The sequence below is a fragment of the Poeciliopsis prolifica genome, unplaced genomic scaffold (genome assembly GCF_027474105.1).
Source record: "Poeciliopsis prolifica strain line A6 unplaced genomic scaffold, Auburn_PproV2 SCAFFOLD014, whole genome shotgun sequence".
Taxonomy (NCBI): Eukaryota; Metazoa; Chordata; class Actinopteri; order Cyprinodontiformes; family Poeciliidae; genus Poeciliopsis; species Poeciliopsis prolifica.
The window spans coordinates 12282710-12299272 of NW_026562389.1; the positions used below are offsets into that span (position 1 = coordinate 12282710).

The window sequence follows — 16563 nt, forward strand, 5'->3', positions numbered from 1 at the left end:
GAAAATTATCCACTCAGATTTTAATCTTTACAGATCAGTGTTTGCTCAAACAGAAACTTTCTCCTGAGTATAAAGAACAGTAAATATAAAAAATGCCACAGAAACGATTTCTTCCTGCTAAATATGAATCATCAGTCAGTTATTACATTGTGCTGATCAGTACATGATGAAAATAGTTAACATATTTATTAAAATAAGAACAGAGAAACTCTGAGCTCCTGCTGTGATAACAGATCAGCGATTCTGCCTGAGAAATGAAAAATAAAACATAAAACAGCAGGAGCTGCTTTGACATGACAGCCTGGAGTCTGGCGCCCCCTGTGGCCACCAGAGGTCACTGCAGCTACACCAGAAACCCTGATTTCCTGATTTTAATGGCAGCTGTGACCCAAACGGAAGCGGGTTTCCATGGCAGCCAGATGACGTTCCTCTGGACGCTGAGCTGGTTTTTATTCGTTTATATTAAACATGAATAAAATCAAGTTTTCTACAAACTGTGTGTCTTGAAAATGTTCAGAAAAGATTCGATAAACGGTTTGAGTTTCTGTTCTGTTGGATTTCCTGCAACACCTGAACTCATCACAGTCAAACGGATCAATGTTGATGAAGAGCCAGAACCAGGTCGTCGGTTCTGGTCCTGCAAGAATCTTATAAACTAACAACACAAAGTCTAAAAGGCATTTTTAGTTTATTTTGCTGTTAATGAAAACATCATATTAGTCCTACATAAATTAATAATCTGGTTCCGTTAGGAAACTCGTTAACTGAAAAACAAAACTTAAGAAAATGTTCCAGAGCAACAAAAACAACCAAAAGCTTTTTGTTTTGTTGTTGCTCAGACTCTCTAGTTCTTCAACAACATTTCACTATTTTTTCTTTTTATGTTGTTATGTTCTGTATTTTGGCCATTTTCTGACATTTCTAAAATTGCAGTTCCACATTTTGGTCCCCAGGGGAAGATCTAGTGATTCTGGGGCCCAGGGCGAAACAGGCCCCAAAAACACACAGAGTTTGTTCATCCAGTAAATGACTGCAGGTGGTTGTGTTTTGTTTTTTACAGTACATAAAAGTGATCATGGCTGAAGTTTCATATCCTACTTTACCATAAAAAGCATATTTGTATCTTTATATAAAACATTTATGGAGATAAATTTGATCTTCAGTTCGTCAGTAATGAAAATGCTTTTAAAATAAACTTTGGTAAATCACTAATAATAACACGTTCCAATGTTTTTTATTTACTTCTGAATAAATAGTTATCTCCTTTCTAAATAAAAGCTCAACTGGAGCCAGGAGAAATGAATTATGGAAAGTTATTTTGTTCTTGATTATAATTAACAGTGAGCCAGTTGGTCCAGTTGGCCCAGTTGGTCCAGTCGGCCCAGTTGGTCCGGTCGGCCCAGTTGGTCCAGTTGGTCCAGTTGGCCCAGTTGGCCCAGTTGGCCCAGTTGGCCCAGTTGGTCACCTTTCACCAGTTTGAATGATTGGGGTCCAAGCAGCCAATCAGAGCAGAGCTTCTCCGCCGCCTGCAGGCCTGCTGGATGCTGATGAGGAGGAAACGTCAGGCAGCAGCTTTGGTCTCCCATTCCTGTAGAGAAAAATAAAACCATCAGTTAGAAATCATCTCATGTTTCTCATGTTATTCATGGTAACATGTTTCTATTCACCAACATAAAACCGTCTGGATTATCAAACACTGTGAATGTTTTATAGGAAGAGGAAACAACATGGCCAGACTGTGTGTTAAGGTTCTGCTAAAAGGAGTTAGCATATCTCAATGCTAACATGTAGCAGCTAACGCTAATGGAAGCGTCCACATTACTAAGGAAGCTCCATGAATCATCAGAGAAACTCTGGAAAATGAACTTTGATCCAATCTAAGGTTTGAAGAACCTGAAGATTAAAACTAGAAACATGTTTGATGTTTATGTCGATTCCTTCAGTAAGTTAGCAGAAAAAAAGGCCAAAATGTTTTTGATTCAATTGAGATTCATTAATTACAGAACCTGAAATTAAGTCGATTAAAATGTTAACTGAGTCCCACCAGTAAATTTAACTAGAGTCAAAACCTTTCCTGTAGAAAGATCTTTAGAGCAGATTCAAAAGGTTTATCCAGAATGAAACATGGCGGCACGTTGACATGTTGGATCTGTCCCACCTTCTTCCTCTGGAAAACCTTCCCGTGTTCGATGAAGAGCGCAGAAGGAGCTCGTCTCAGCGAGTTCTTGGCCGAGGCCGTCCGCCGCAGCAGAGGGTTCAGGAAGCCCGCCTGGAGCAGACCAGTTCAGAGGTCAGAGGTTGCAGGTCGCACCAGTAAAACCAGCAGGACCTCAGCAGGTGTAGCTCACCTGAGCACGCTCAGTGCAGATGGCCAGAGACTGCCTGAAGGAGGTGCGCTTGTTTCGCTTCACAGCAGACGGCAGGTTGGTTTCGGACCCGGTTCTCAACTGCACCGCCGGCATGTCGACCAGCTTCAGCTTCTGGACGTCGCGCTGCACCGCCGGCGCCGTCCGGCCTGAAAAACAACACTTCACTTTACTCTGTGAGCAAACCTCAAGGTCAGGGGTCAGAGGTCTCAAACTCCAGTCCTCAGGGCGTCTGCAACTTTCAGTCTGTTTTCCTCCTGACGGTCCAGTCGACCCGGTTCTATTGGAAGCAGAACATCTGCTCCACCTCCAGCTGCTGTGGCTCTGAGTCAAACCAGCCTGTTCCCTTCCTGGCCTGTGGGGGTGCTGAAGCAGCAACCACTGCAGGAAACGACACTAAAACCTCTGAAGACGCTGAGAGCAACTTCCTGCGTCACCAGATGGAGGCGTCAGAGTTTAGTGATTTCCCTTTAGTCTTTGGCTGAAGACCAGGAGCCATTTCTGCTGCTACGCTAACATGTTAGCTTTGATTACCCAGAATGCCCTGTGCTGTAGTCCACTTCCTGCTTTTGCAGCGGTCTGTGGTCCACTTGGCATTCACATTCAAACCAAACCAGAGTTCGCATCAACTGAACGCAGACCGGGGTTTGGAGGAATAAAGGTCAGAGGTCAATTAGTTTTCACACCTCACTAACCAGACTGGACTTTGAGTAGGCCGATAGACTGGAGTTGGGTTAAAGCGGACTGATGGTGGGAATGATGCTCCCTCAGATGTCTCTGCTTCTCCAACATTAGCTACAGCAGAGCTCCGTGAAGCTGGACTGGATGCTAGCAGGGCAGTTTCATCATTTAATTCAGGCTGTGGGACAACAGACACATGTGAAAGCTGCAGGACGCTGGCGCTCGAGGAGTGCAGTCTGAGACCACTGATCTAGAGTCAGATCATTCATCCTGAAGGTTTGGTCCAGGTCCGACTCACTGCTGCTCAGCACCGTGTTGCTGTAGGTCACCGATTCTCTGGACGACACCGAGTGACAGTGAACCGAATCCTGAGAGCCGAGCCGCTGAAAAACACACAGGGATCAGCAGCGTCTACACAGACAGCACAGTGAGGATCACCAGAAGAATCAGTTTCTGCTTTGTACCAGGACTTCCTGTGGAGCGGAGTTGGAGTAGAGGGGCTGGCTGCTGGTGGTTCTGGTAAGGCAGAACGGGTCGTCCATGTAGGCGTTGGAGGTTGGGAACCGGCGCGTTTGCAGCCCGCTGAGGAGACAAGAGCAACATTTAAACTCAGAAATAGAAGAAAGTGATGATGGGATTTGCTGGTTTTAAGAAGTTTGTCCACCTGAGGGCGCCACGTGTGTTCTCCTGAGTCTTGTTGTCACGGTAACCACGACGAGCAGCTCCATCCTGCAGCAACTTCAGCCATTTTTCTTTTTCCTCCAATGAGCTCACCTGAAGTGATGAAGGTTAGACAGAAAGACTTGATGATGAGGATCTGACCCGAGACGCCGGAGCTCCGGTCTGCCAGCTCACCTCCAGCACGGCCACCTGGTCACCGAGCATGCTCAGTGTGATCCTGTAGGAGCGGTCTGGGTCGTCTCTGACCTCACATTCTCGGAGCTGGACAGTGTACTGAGGCGACCGCTTCACCTCTTCCTCCTCGTCTTTCTCCATCTCCTCTCCGAACATGTTGAGGACGCCGTCTTCCACCTGGCACTGCAAACTCTGCCACTGGCAGTTCATCAGGACGTTCAGGAACCCTGCAGGTTCACAACACCAAACATCACCAACCGGCAGTTACTGCAAACACCTTCGGTCTGCAGCTCCCTCTCCAGTTTGGGGTCAGTAACAGCTTCTCTGTTCCTACATCCGGGTGTTTCTGGTGGCCTTTCTTCACGCCTACCACTGCTGCTCCGCTGAGATCCAGCAGTAAATCACCATCTGTCCGTCAGTCTGGATCATTTCCTGACCATTTGGGGGCCTGTGGCCCCTTCATCTCAGCACAGATCTTCCTGCTATCTGGTTGTGATGCTCCATGAACACTTCCCACACTCAGCCATCATGAGTTGGACTGTTTCAGGAGCTTCTTCCCATAGCTGGACTAATAGTCTGTTCTTTCGTACTGTCCCTCACTGGACATCTGCATATCAGCCCTGCAGAGGTTTGTCTCTCCAAGACAGTTCCTCTGGGTCCTGCCAGTCTGTCATTAGGAGTGATCATCCTGTCATACTCCAGGATCTTTGCTCTTTTATGCTGCATAGCTGCTTTGACACTCATTTGTCCTCTAGGAGTTTCGTGTCAGCTTCTAACTCCTCCAGGTGATTACACAGGAGGATGTCTGTGTAGATGGGTTGAACATTGACCTGGTCTTTCAGGACCTGCCTTTTCTTGCTGCAGGCCCCTCGCTGACTTCAACCCTTTGGTTGAGATCATCCTCCTTCTCTTGGACAGTCTGTTCTGATTTCCTGACTCTACATCCTGGCTTTCTGGATCACCAAGTTGGCATCTCGCTTGTCCTCACAGCTTGAATCTGGATCTTTCTCATGGCTTCCCCTAAATTTTTCTGAATTCTTCAATGAAAAATATTTTTCCTGAATTATACCTGTAAACTGTTGATTGTTCTGAAATGTCTACAGTCAGTTTTGACCAATTTAAAGTCAATCTTTGCTTAACAAAAATCCCCCCAATCAACCCGCTGTAAATTGGGGGCCTGTCCGGGATGTAAACCACATGGAGTCTGTGAGTTTGTAGAAACTGGTGATGCATGTTCTGATGGACTGTTAGTGCAGGATGTTGTGGTAACCTTGATGGTGAAGACCTCAACCGAGACTAGTCTATTATAACCGGCTAAGTATCAGTTCTGTTTTTACCCAAACAGATGTAAAGTTTCAGACCTTTGTCTCTGTTGAGGCTGCAGTAAGCTGAAGGTTTCTCCTCATCCGAGTCGGTAAGGACTGTACTGGACTGAAGACACAACAATAAAAACATTTTCACTTAGAGTTCACATGTTTGATTCCCATTAGTAAAGATGTTTTCTTAAGGTTTTTCCTGATTTTTAGAGTTTACAAACTTCCCATCTGGATGTTCTTCACTGGAGCAGGAGAACCTTGGTGCGTTTCTTACCCTGCAGGACAGTCGCAGATCAGATTTACTCAGAGAGGAGAAGCTCTGAGACTCCACTTCACCTCCAGCGCTCACCTCCTCTATCACCTTCAAACAGGAAACACAGTGAAATGACTTCACATCAGGAACAGCTTGTCCATAAATGTTGCTGGTCACCAGTCCAGGGTTTATACAGGTTGGTTCAAGTTGAAAGGTGTTTGGTGAACTGCTGACCTTCCTCCACTCGTCCGCCTGCTGGAAGCTGCTGTAGCCCAGAACCAGAGACTCTGACCCCACTGGGACCAGTTTGAGCTGGTGTTGGATCTTAGCGCTGCTCTTCGACTTGTAGACAATCTGACAGCCGTGAAGGTTCAATTCCAGCTGGGGCAGCAGATCCCGCGCAAATTTGTAGCACTGGTAGAGACAAAGTTACAGAGAGAATGTCAACCTGTCCGTCCATCCGTCCGTCCATCCGTCCGTCCGTCCGTCCGTCCATCCATCCATCCATCCATCCATCCATATTCCTGTTGTTGGTTCTACTTCCACAGATCTAAACTGGAACCAGTAGACTCTGTGGTTATACTGGCAGAAACAACGTGGGAAAACAATCCCAGTTGCTCCGTTCAGGACTTCAGTCTCTCACTAAAGATGTCCGCCAAGATCAACCTGATCAGGTGACATAGCACCAATAACGTCACGGAACAGAACAACCAAACCAGAACCAAAATGTTCAACGGTCTGGATGAGGCTCTGGGTCTCAGCAGCAGCCTCTAGTGGAGATTACAGGCACTGCAGCCTCAGGGTGTGTGTTTCCTCCTCTTCCTCACCAGCAGGTTGTCGTTCTTGATGATGAAGAGTTGCTTGCTCCACTGTCCGAGCCACTTCCTCCTCCACAGGTACCCACAGAGCCGGGACTCCGGCGTGGGCCGCAGACTGATCTGGGAGGAGCTCCACTGGATGTAGTGAGCTCTGTCCTTCACAAGGCCGCCTCCTTCATCTTCATCCTCCTCTTCCTCACCGTACGACTCGTAGTGACTGCTCTCTGACTCCGCCCTGTCTGGAGGAAGGAGAAGGTTCCTGTTCAGAGGTTCCAGACCTGAAGAGGTTCCGGTGCTGAGTCTGGGTACCTGTGTGGAACGCGGTGGTTTCAGACGCTACGTAAGGTTCTGCTTCCTCATACGTGTCCTCTTCATCACCACCAAGCCCACCCGGAGGATGGGGAGGGACGGTGGGGCCCTGCAGACAGTCATTCATAATATGACTATTAAGTAAAATTAATATAAAAGAGCAATTTGCTTCGCTCTCTTGTATCTCTAAAGAACTGACAGAAACCAAACTATTTATAGATTTATATGCAAAGACAATATTTATTTTACATATCCAGACATCAGCATCTCAGCGTTAAGCCACATTTTATAAAATCCAGTTATAACTGTTCACCAGCTGCCCCAATCAGGCCCAACCAGGCCCACCCAGACCCAACCAGGCCCAACCATAACCAACCAGACACAACCAGGCCCAACCAGAACCAACCAGACACAACCAGACACAACCAGACCCAACCACCAACCAGACACAACCAGACCCAACCAGACCCAACCATAACCAACCAGACACAACCAGGCCCAACCAGAACCAACCAGACACAACCAGACACAACCAGACCCAACCATAACCAACCAGACCCAACCAGGCCCAACCAGACCCAACCAGGCCCAACCAGGCCCAACCATAACCAACCAGACACAACCAGGCCCAACCAGAACCAACCAGACACAACCAGACACAACCAGACCCAACCAGACCCAACCATAACCAACCAGACCCAACCAGGCCCAACCAGACCCAACCAGACACAACCAGACACAACCAGACCCAACAAGACCCAACCAGGCCCAACCAGGCCCAACCAGACCCAACCAGGCCCAACCAGACCCAACCAGGCCCAACCAGGCCCAACCAGACACAACCAGGCCCAACCAGACCCAACCAGACACAACCAGACACAACCAGACCCAACCAGGCCAAACCAGACCCAACCAGACCCAACCAGACACAACCAGACACAACCAGACCCAACCAGGCCCAACCAGGCCCAACCAGACCCAACCAGGCCCAACCAGACCCAACCAGACCCAACCAGACCCAACCAGGCCCAACCAGACCCAATCAGACCCAATCAGACCCAATCAGACTCAAAAGGGTCTTTGAGTTTTTAATATTTGCTATACTAGAGATACATCATTTCTCAGCTGAAAAATACAAAATTTGATTCATTTGGTTTCGACAGAAGTTATTTCTTCTGTTTTTGAAATGTTCAATAACATTTTGATCTCTATCAGAAAATGCAATAATTCTTCACAAAAAATATTACTGAGTTATGAAACTGTTTTCAACTGCAGGTAATCATTCAGCAAATAAAGGCTGATTTCATAAATTATGACTGAAAAGCTCCTTTGTCACTTGGTTCTATCACCAAGTGACAGACATTATGTAGATCCATTAGATTCTGTATGTTTGAACATAGTTAGTATGTTTAATAGCTGCTGGAAGGTAATTTTCAAAAGCTGCTATTAATCTGACAAGCTTGATCCGGATCCTGATTCATAGACTGAAAGTCGTTCACATTTAAGTTTTTGCATTATTGTTAGCAGTGACTGGATCAGCGATACTGCAAGACTCTGTGAACGCTGGGCTGAGATTTTGATCTTATTATGTGTGTGTGTGTGTGTGTGTGTGTGTGTGTGTGTGTGTGTGTGTGTGTTTTCTGTCCATCACGTAGACCAGATGCTAATCTGCCGCCATCAGCGGCCGCTTCCTCCCCCTGCAGGTGCGTCAGCCAATGGGAGCGCGGCGCGGCGGCCTCCCATGTAAACAGAGCACTTCCTGCGCCTCCCTCACACACACTCACACACACACTCACTCACACACACTCACACACACTCGGTTACCCTGTCATCTCCTCCCAAACCTCCGGAGGCCCCGGTCTGTCATTACTGACCCACATCACAGGCCCTGGATCCCCGTCTAAAAACAAACTTTCTTCCCTCCGCCCAGTTTTCCTTTGAGCTCCTCTCTGAGGTCGGGGAGCGAGCAGGTTTGGTTGGACTCTGACCTGCCGTGATGGGATGATGACCCTTTTTCCTTACCGCTGATTGCCATGGCAGCCACATGATGGGAAACAGGAGATTTCTCGAGACTTTCACAGTTTCTTTTTGGATTTTTTCCTTTAAATCTGTTTTTGACAACCCTGGAGGTGAAACCAGTTCGCCCAGTGATGTTTGCTCACCCCGCTCTTCATCCAGTCCGACGGGTCCTTATGTGAGATCAGCTGAGACGACCAAACTGCATCTGGAAACAACCAAACATGGAGCAAATGTCGGATCTGAGGTCAGAGAGGGAAGGCGCCGCCACAGCGTACCTGTCCCAGGTGAGTCATCCATCTCGTTGCCTAGCGACGATGATGGACAGCTCATCACCATGTACTCAGCATCTTCCACTGCAGACACAGGAAACCATTCAACTGTAAATCAGCTTCATACATTAAGAAACTAAATGTTTCCATCACTTTAATATTTCCTGAACGATAAAAGCTCAGATGAATCTGTTGAAGCGGCGAACGTGTTTCATTTGCAGCCCGTTCTCTCCGTCTGCTTCGTGTCTTTGGACCAAACAGGAAGCGGAACCAGGGGAACCAGGAAGTGATCAGCTGGTCGCTACCTGGAGCATCGGGCGTCTGCAGTTTGGACAGCAGCTCTGAGATCGACTTCTTCTGCGCCTGAGCGATGTAGCTCAGGTTCTCCGAGTCAAGAACCGAGAGGAACGTCTGCAGATCCCAGATCAGCTTTGCCAGAACTGAACACAGCAGGGAGAGAGGAGCAGTGGGAGAGTTAAAGAACGAGTCAGTCATTCCACAGTTACTGAGTCAGTTACTGAACAAGCCAGGTAATGAACGAATCATTCATCAGGCAGCTGAACCAGTCAGTAACCGAACGAGTCATTCATCAGGCAGCTGAACGAGTCAGTAACCGAACGAGTCATTCATCAGGCAGCTGAACAAGTCAGTAACCGAACGAGTCATTCATCAGGCAGCTGAACGAGTCAGTAACCGACATTCATCAGGCAGCTGAACGAGTCAGTAACCGAACGAGTCATTCATCAGGCAGCTGAACGAGTCAGTAACCGAACGAGTCATTCATCAGGTAGCTCAACCAGTCAGTAACCGAACGAGTCATTCATCAAGCAGCTGAGCGAGTCAGTAACCGAACGAGTCATTCATCAGGTAGCTCAACCAGTCAGTAACCGAACGAGTCATTCATCAGGCAGCTGAACGAGTCAGTAACCGAACGAGTCATTCATCAGGTAGCTCAACCAGTCAGTCTTTAGTCCATTTCCCTCACTGCCACCATGTTTGGAGCCACAGAGAGAAGTTCAGACATCCGGCATTTCAGACGTTGCCTCTGTCTCTCTCCAGTCTACAGTTGAGGCAACGGTTGCCTGAGTTGCGGTGACTCATGTTTGATCTGAGTCTTATCTGTGTCTCCTCTGAAACAGACTCTGTTTTCTCTCCTTCACTTCCTTAATGTTTAACTGTTTCCATCATTCCAGCAGCTTTGCATCATGAACCAGATTCAGTTTCATTTCATAAGCAGATTTGACTTTAAACATCAGCTGGAAACAATAACTTCTATTAATAATTACAGATCTCAGATGATCTCATGAATGAAGCGTTTTTCTGTCTGTGAACGATAAAAAACACCTCGCCATGTTTTGCTCTGGTTTGACGCTCAGCGTGGAAAACTGGATAAAAAGCAGGAAAGTTTCTCCCATGATGCTTCAGCTCCCATCATGTAGCGGATCAGAGCAAACACACGGTGCAGCTAATGTTTAACCTCTGATAGAAAAGCTTTAGTGCCTGATGTTTGTGCTGCTCAGTTGATAAAGTTTCAGAACCAGATAAATAATCAATGAACTAATCATTAAATAATGAGTAATCTCATGTTCTGTTTTTCAGCAACAGGGCAACTGCCCTATTGCTGAAAAAGAAATTACAAATAAACTTAAGGATTTTAATGGTTATTAACACGGTGACATTCATCAATACTTTATTTGTTAATTTATGGCATAAATGTTGAATTTTGTCTCCAAGCACCTCCGAGGGCAGCAGAAAAACATGTCAGATGTAATAAAAGATGAAAGATTAAAGTTTCAGATCTTAGACATCTTTAGAAACCACAATAATTATTGATTGAGAACATAAAAGTATTTTTGACATATAATTATCAGAAACAAGTTAGATGACATCTGGATTCATCAGTTTTATTTATTCTGCCACTGATGTTTGATGTTTAATATTTTCATCTTGTTGCTGAAACCTGCTTTATTTCTGCACTGTAATAATACAGGTTCCTGTCTGTTTGCAGATACGTCAGTTTGCTACAGGAGAGACTCAGTATGTCTGTAAATATATTAAAATGTGATTTTATGTGTTTCTGGCTTTGAGCATCACAAACAATCCTGTAAACTAAAACTGGTGATGATTTAATCTCAGAATACATGAGATAAAATCAGTTTTAGTGTTTGAGTCCTGCTGAGCGAAATGGTTCCCATCCGTCTCATCCTCCTTCCATACCTTCCTTTTCACAGGAATCTGAGGAATTTGTGGCCTTTTGGGGGAACATTATGAGAATAACATTTGCAGGGATGCAGATGAGGCTCATATGAATTATTTTCCCAGGAGAAACAAACAATCTAAACTCTCCATCAGTTCGGACATCTGCAGTACCACCTGCAGGCAGTGGTGGCAGTATTCATCAGATGGACAAGAAGAAAGCCAGAAGAAGTCCTGTTGACAGTTTTCCATAAGTTATGTAGGAGAAAGTAAACATGATCAGAGGAGAACAAACTGAATGTTTCAAAGCTTAACACAGATTCACTCCACACTTCTCAGATTTTCTTTGGTGTAAATGTTAATATTAAATTTCACTGTCACATAATAAATAAACTAACTCTGTTTTCATGTGATGCCTCCACTGCCAGGCTGCATCAGTCCCATGTCTGTATTCAGCTGGTTTAGAGGACAGCATGGTGGTTCTAATTCTGGTTGTGATTCTGGTAGAACCTTCACTTTCTGGTTTTATCTGAGCATCATTAAGACGAATGAGTCTTGAAGGGTCCAACTGAGTCCAGCTCAGAGCCGCTTCTGAGGCGGACATGCAGACAGATCCGTCCTGAACAATGGAGGCCTGTCCTGGAGTCCATTGATGGGGACAGACTGCGTCCATTCACGGCGGCAGCGTGGGAGACAGAGGTTAAATGTTGATTAACTCCTCTGCCGTTTCACATCGCTGCTGATCAGGCCGCTGCTGCTTTAAACACCGAGCAGCACATACCTCACACACCCACAGCTCTGCAGCAACAACATAAGACACAAGGACGGCTGGACATGTCCAAAAACATTCCAAACTAAACTAAATATTTGACTTGCTAACTAGTATTTAGCTTTGCTGAAAATTTAATATTTAGTTTTATAACCAAATGATTAGCTTTATATTTAGTTTATTAGCTAATACATATCTTTACTCCAGACTAAACTTTCAGTTTTCTAACTAAATGTTTTGTGTACAAACATAATGTTTCAAAAACATTTATAAATTAATGAATAACATGATGAAATTAAGACCTGACAGACTGAACAAACCTGAGTATTCCTGTTAATGTTTGACTCTAACTTCACAAATGGCTCCAGTTCTGCTGGACAGAAGAACGTTGGGATCTGTTGCTAAATCCCAACATTCTCACCATCAGCATCACTTCTTGTTTCTGGATTCAAGCTGCACTGACCAACCTAAAACTGACACTTTCATATGAAAAATAAAAACTTCACCGCAAAATAACCAAGAACGCAAACAGAGAACTTTAATGATTCTCATGTGTTTATTCCACAATGCGTGCATGAAAATCAAACTAAATCAGCTGCATCTGTAATTCTGGTCTCACACCAGCTGAGTGTTTCTCCTGGACCTGCTGTAGAACTGAGTCTGGCCGTTAAACCCTGCAAGTCTGTTATAAGCAGCTGCTGTGGTTAAAACCCTCCAGGCTTCAGGTTCATGGATCCAGAAATAAGTGGAGGGCCTCATGCATCTCTCCATTAAAAGCCTCAACAATGGCTGCCGCTTTGCAGCTGCATGTGACCCACATTCAGACAGATGTGTCCGGATCCGGTCCTCCAGAGCCCGCGCTCCCCGGCTTTAGCCACATCTTCCCCAGTTAGCAGATTGGCTCCCAACTGGTCAGCCTTGTCAGTTGTTTCCTGATCGTTTCTGTTTATTTGTGGCCTGAAGCCTGAAATCAAAGCATAGAGAAACAGGCCTCAGCTGCTCCTGTAATCGGCTTCGGTCGCAGCGCTTAGAAAAAGTAGTTTCAGCAGCGCTGCCATGAGAACCAAACCCTGAAATTAGTCGGAAGATGTGATTCCTGCAAAATCCCCAAACATGTTGCGTGTCTGTCCAGCTGTGTTTGTGGGGACTTGTGTATTTCTATCCCTTATGGGGACACAGGGAATTATGGGGACATTTTGTGCTGATCAAACCTTCAAAGAGGTACTTAGGGGTTCAGAGTAGCCTTTTTGCATTAAGATGACATTGATTAATGTTTGTTGAGACAAAATCATGTGATTTTGGGACCTCAGATGTAAAGAAGTCCAAACATGTGTGCAGCGGGGAGGGAGCCACTCTCTTTCATCTGCTGGAGAGAAAACGCTCCATTCATATTTCTGAGCTGCTTCCAGGAGACACCAGAAGCTTATCTTTTTAATGTTCCTTGGCATTTAGTTTCCGTTTGTTCTCCTGATGCCTCAGGGGCCTGGGTTAGCTCTTAATATGGTGATAACTGTTGGTTTGGATACCTTGAAGACACAAAGACCCGGAAATCTGATGGATCTAAATGGCCTATTAGCCATGTCCCCAGAGATGCCATGGGAGGAAGACGTGATGATGAAGAGCAGGAAGGAGGAGGAGGATGGGGGAGCAAGCAGGGGTGTTTCCGATTGTTAACATACCAGCAGAGCGATAAAGACTTCACAGCAGCAGGAGGATGGGCTGAAACTTTGCCCCCTATGGGCAAACAGCTGCAGCTACACAAAATACATAACGCTGTTTCCGTTCCACCGATAAGAGACAAAACTGATTCTATGTATTAGTTTATTAGCTAATACATATCTTTACTCCAGACTAAACTTTCAGTTTAGTATCTAAATGTTTTTGTGTACAAACATAATATTTAAAAAACATTTGTAAATTAACATAACATGATGAAATTAAGACCTGACAGACAGAACAAACCTGAGTATTCCTGTTAATGAGTCCCATGTTTTTATGGGAAGTTATCAGCTTTGCTCTTTGTTTTTAAATCAGGTCCAAACAGCAGCAGATGTTTTAAAATTTAATCCATGAAGATAAACGTAACCTTAAAGGCCTTCATCATAAATATTACAACATTTTAAAAGTGACTGTTTGAAAGTAATAACAAAGTGCTGTGGTGGTGCAGGGGGTCAGCACGCCCCTCGTTTGGAGGCCTCAGTTCTCGATGCGGACGTCGCGGGTTCAACTCCCGGTCCCGGCAACCTTTGCTGCATGTCTTTCCCCCTCTCCTCGCTCTCTTTCCTGTCTGCCTACTGTCAAAAATACGAGCCACAAGTGCCACAAAAACTAATAATTTTTAAAAAAAAGTAATAACAAAGGAGGAATTTATCAGATATGCTTCAATTCGGAAAAGACAAATAAAATAAAAATATCTAAGTAGATTATTTTAACTGGCAGAATAAAAATCCTCAAAAAAATGCCTGGAAAAGTGAATTAAATCAGCTGCTGGTCTCAAACGCTGTGCATGTAAAAACTTGAACTGTTTATGAAGACATTTTTTGAAATATTTCATCTTAACCTGTAATTTTTAACACAAACAAATTAGAAAATATTTGCCTTTACTAAAACATCATATACAATAAATTTGAATATTATTGAAAAGTCAATTTATTTCAGTTAATTAAAAAGTCAAGTACATTTAGATTAGAAAATTACATGAGACCAATAAAAAACATTTAAAAAAATAGAAATGTGAATTTCTATTTTCACATCTTTTTACATGTTGAATATTGAGTTTTCAAACGACACATTTAACCTGATAAACAAGCCTCATCAGGTTCTTACAAAGTTAACATTTTCACATTTCTCTGTGTTTATGTTGCTTTAGTTTTTTTAAAAACATTAAAGTAGTGAAACCTGTTTTCATAGTCTTTAAAACATTAAAAACCTGCATCAGTAACCTAATTTTAATAAAAAATAAAGACAACTACATTTGCCTCCATTGTTTCTTCCTCTTGGAGTTTCAGTGTTTTTATATTGACTCTTATGGGATAGTTGGTACAGATTGTATCAGTTTGTGCAGTTTGATAAATAAGGATTTAATAGTTTTCAATAAGCTGCAGAGATTCTGCATGAGAAAATTTCTTGATAATTTGATAAAGGATGTTGTGAATAATTTTATTTAATCAGAACTCGTTACTGTCAAGAAGTCAATAAAATAATTAAAAACTACATTATACATGCAGGATCATTGACCTTTTCTTCACCAGTAGTTTTATTGTCTTCATTGTCTCCTGCAGAATTTCTTCCATCAGTTTTTTTGTTGATAGTTTCAGGTGGTTTTCTCTAATCTGATGTGGTGACATGAATCCATCTCCTCCAGCCAGATGAGCGCAGCAGCATTATTTTTCATAACTTCAATCAGGAATCAGAACCACAACAGTGTACAGTATAAAGTATCTAAATAAATATTAAATTAAGCTAAATAATACAAGTGATTTGAGTCTTTTAATGATCATTTTGACTGAGAGAAATAGATGGAAGTGGAGACCAAATGATAACAGGTTGTTATTGAAGAGGAAGTGAAGCTGACCTGGAGCAAACATTGGATGAATACTTAACAGAATAATTAAAACTGTTGAGTTTTTTTTTTATAAATTGCTTGTTAAATGTGAAGCAGAAACACAAATAACGTAAACAAATATTACATAAACCCTGAAAATTTACTTAAAATATTCTATATATTTGAAAACAAACAGCTGTTTTAACTGAGCTGCTCTTTTATCTGGAGTTAGATTCAGTCTGTCAGAGAAACAGTTAATAAATAGAATAGAATAGAGTAGAATAGAATAGAATAGAATAGAATAGAATAGAATAGAAACACCCTTTATTGCCCTGTAAATTGCCTCGGTACCTTTCTGTTTGTCCATTCTGTCGTCTCAGCAGCCACTCATCTTTAGTCTCATCTCCCCTGGAAGAAAAACAGACATCAGGTTTCTTCCTCCCTGAATTCCCTCTGTTGGCTCTGTGGGACGCACTGAGGTCTGACAGCCGAGTCCTGTCCCTCACAGCTGAATCCTGCCCCTCACAGACGAGTCCTGCCCCTCTGAGACTTGAACACACGGAGGAGGAGGGATCATCACTCTCTCTATATGTTGGTCAGAGTGAAAAACAAGCAACCTTTGATTCTGATTTTGTTTCATATGTGTCCTCTCCTGTCTCCTCGGCTTCTTTTGAGACGTTCATGTCCCTCTCTGTATTTTAGACTCAGATGTGTTCCCTGTCTTGGTTTTAGTTGTTCCCAGTCTGCTGTGGTTTCTTTTCCCAGCAGTTAAACGTTAAAAGCCATGTTCTGTGGCTGCGCTTCCAAAACCAGGAAAGCTTCCAGATGTTGTTCTTCCCATTCTTCCTGCTAATGTTTTAACATGTCCAACAGGTCCTTAGGTTCTCCTTCAGAGACAGTACAGCAGCTATACCCTCCTCTTCCTCAGCCAAACCTATTGCATGTGGTTCATTGTCTTGGTGAAAACTGGATGAATGTGCCAAGAAGAAAAAAGGTTGAAGGCTCAGCATTAACGCTGCATCAGAGAGCCCACAACATACACTCCATAAAATATTTATTTATGAAAAACATTTTTATGTTCTTAATTTTGTTTTTCTGCTATAAATAAACTAATAAAATCCATAAAAATCTTTTTTAAAAATGCTGATTTTTTTTCCTTCAGATTCTG

General features: G+C 43.8%; 1 protein-coding gene across 1 annotated transcript; it reads right to left on the minus strand.

The window, feature by feature from the left end:
- Position 1: 1 nt before the first annotated feature.
- On the minus strand, positions 2 to 15856 carry si:dkey-220o5.5 (actin filament-associated protein 1-like 2). The gene is made up of 16 exons (XM_055039283.1): positions 15747 to 15856; positions 9192 to 9326; positions 8893 to 8970; positions 8761 to 8822; positions 6599 to 6707; positions 6299 to 6528; positions 5706 to 5885; positions 5493 to 5579; positions 5264 to 5333; positions 3903 to 4129; positions 3712 to 3821; positions 3512 to 3629; positions 3346 to 3430; positions 2349 to 2515; positions 2159 to 2269; positions 2 to 1588 (listed from the first exon to the last, which is right to left on the minus strand). The coding sequence occupies exons 1-16, from the start codon at positions 15760 to 15762 to the stop codon at positions 1562 to 1564; spliced, it is 1812 nt and encodes a 603-aa protein (XP_054895258.1). The 5' UTR covers positions 15763 to 15856; the 3' UTR covers positions 2 to 1561.
- Between the last annotated feature and the right edge of the window lie 707 nt (positions 15857 to 16563).

Bases quoted from the DNA above. Each gene is read 5' to 3' on its own strand.
- si:dkey-220o5.5 (XM_055039283.1), bottom strand. The intron at 5,886-6,298 runs GTGAGGAAGAGG...TGTCTCTACCAG, and splicing joins TCAAGAACGACAACCTGCTG to TGCTACAAATTTGCGCGGGA. The intron at 3,822-3,902 runs GTGAGCTGGCAG...TCATCACTTCAG, and splicing joins ACCAGGTGGCCGTGCTGGAG to GTGAGCTCATTGGAGGAAAA.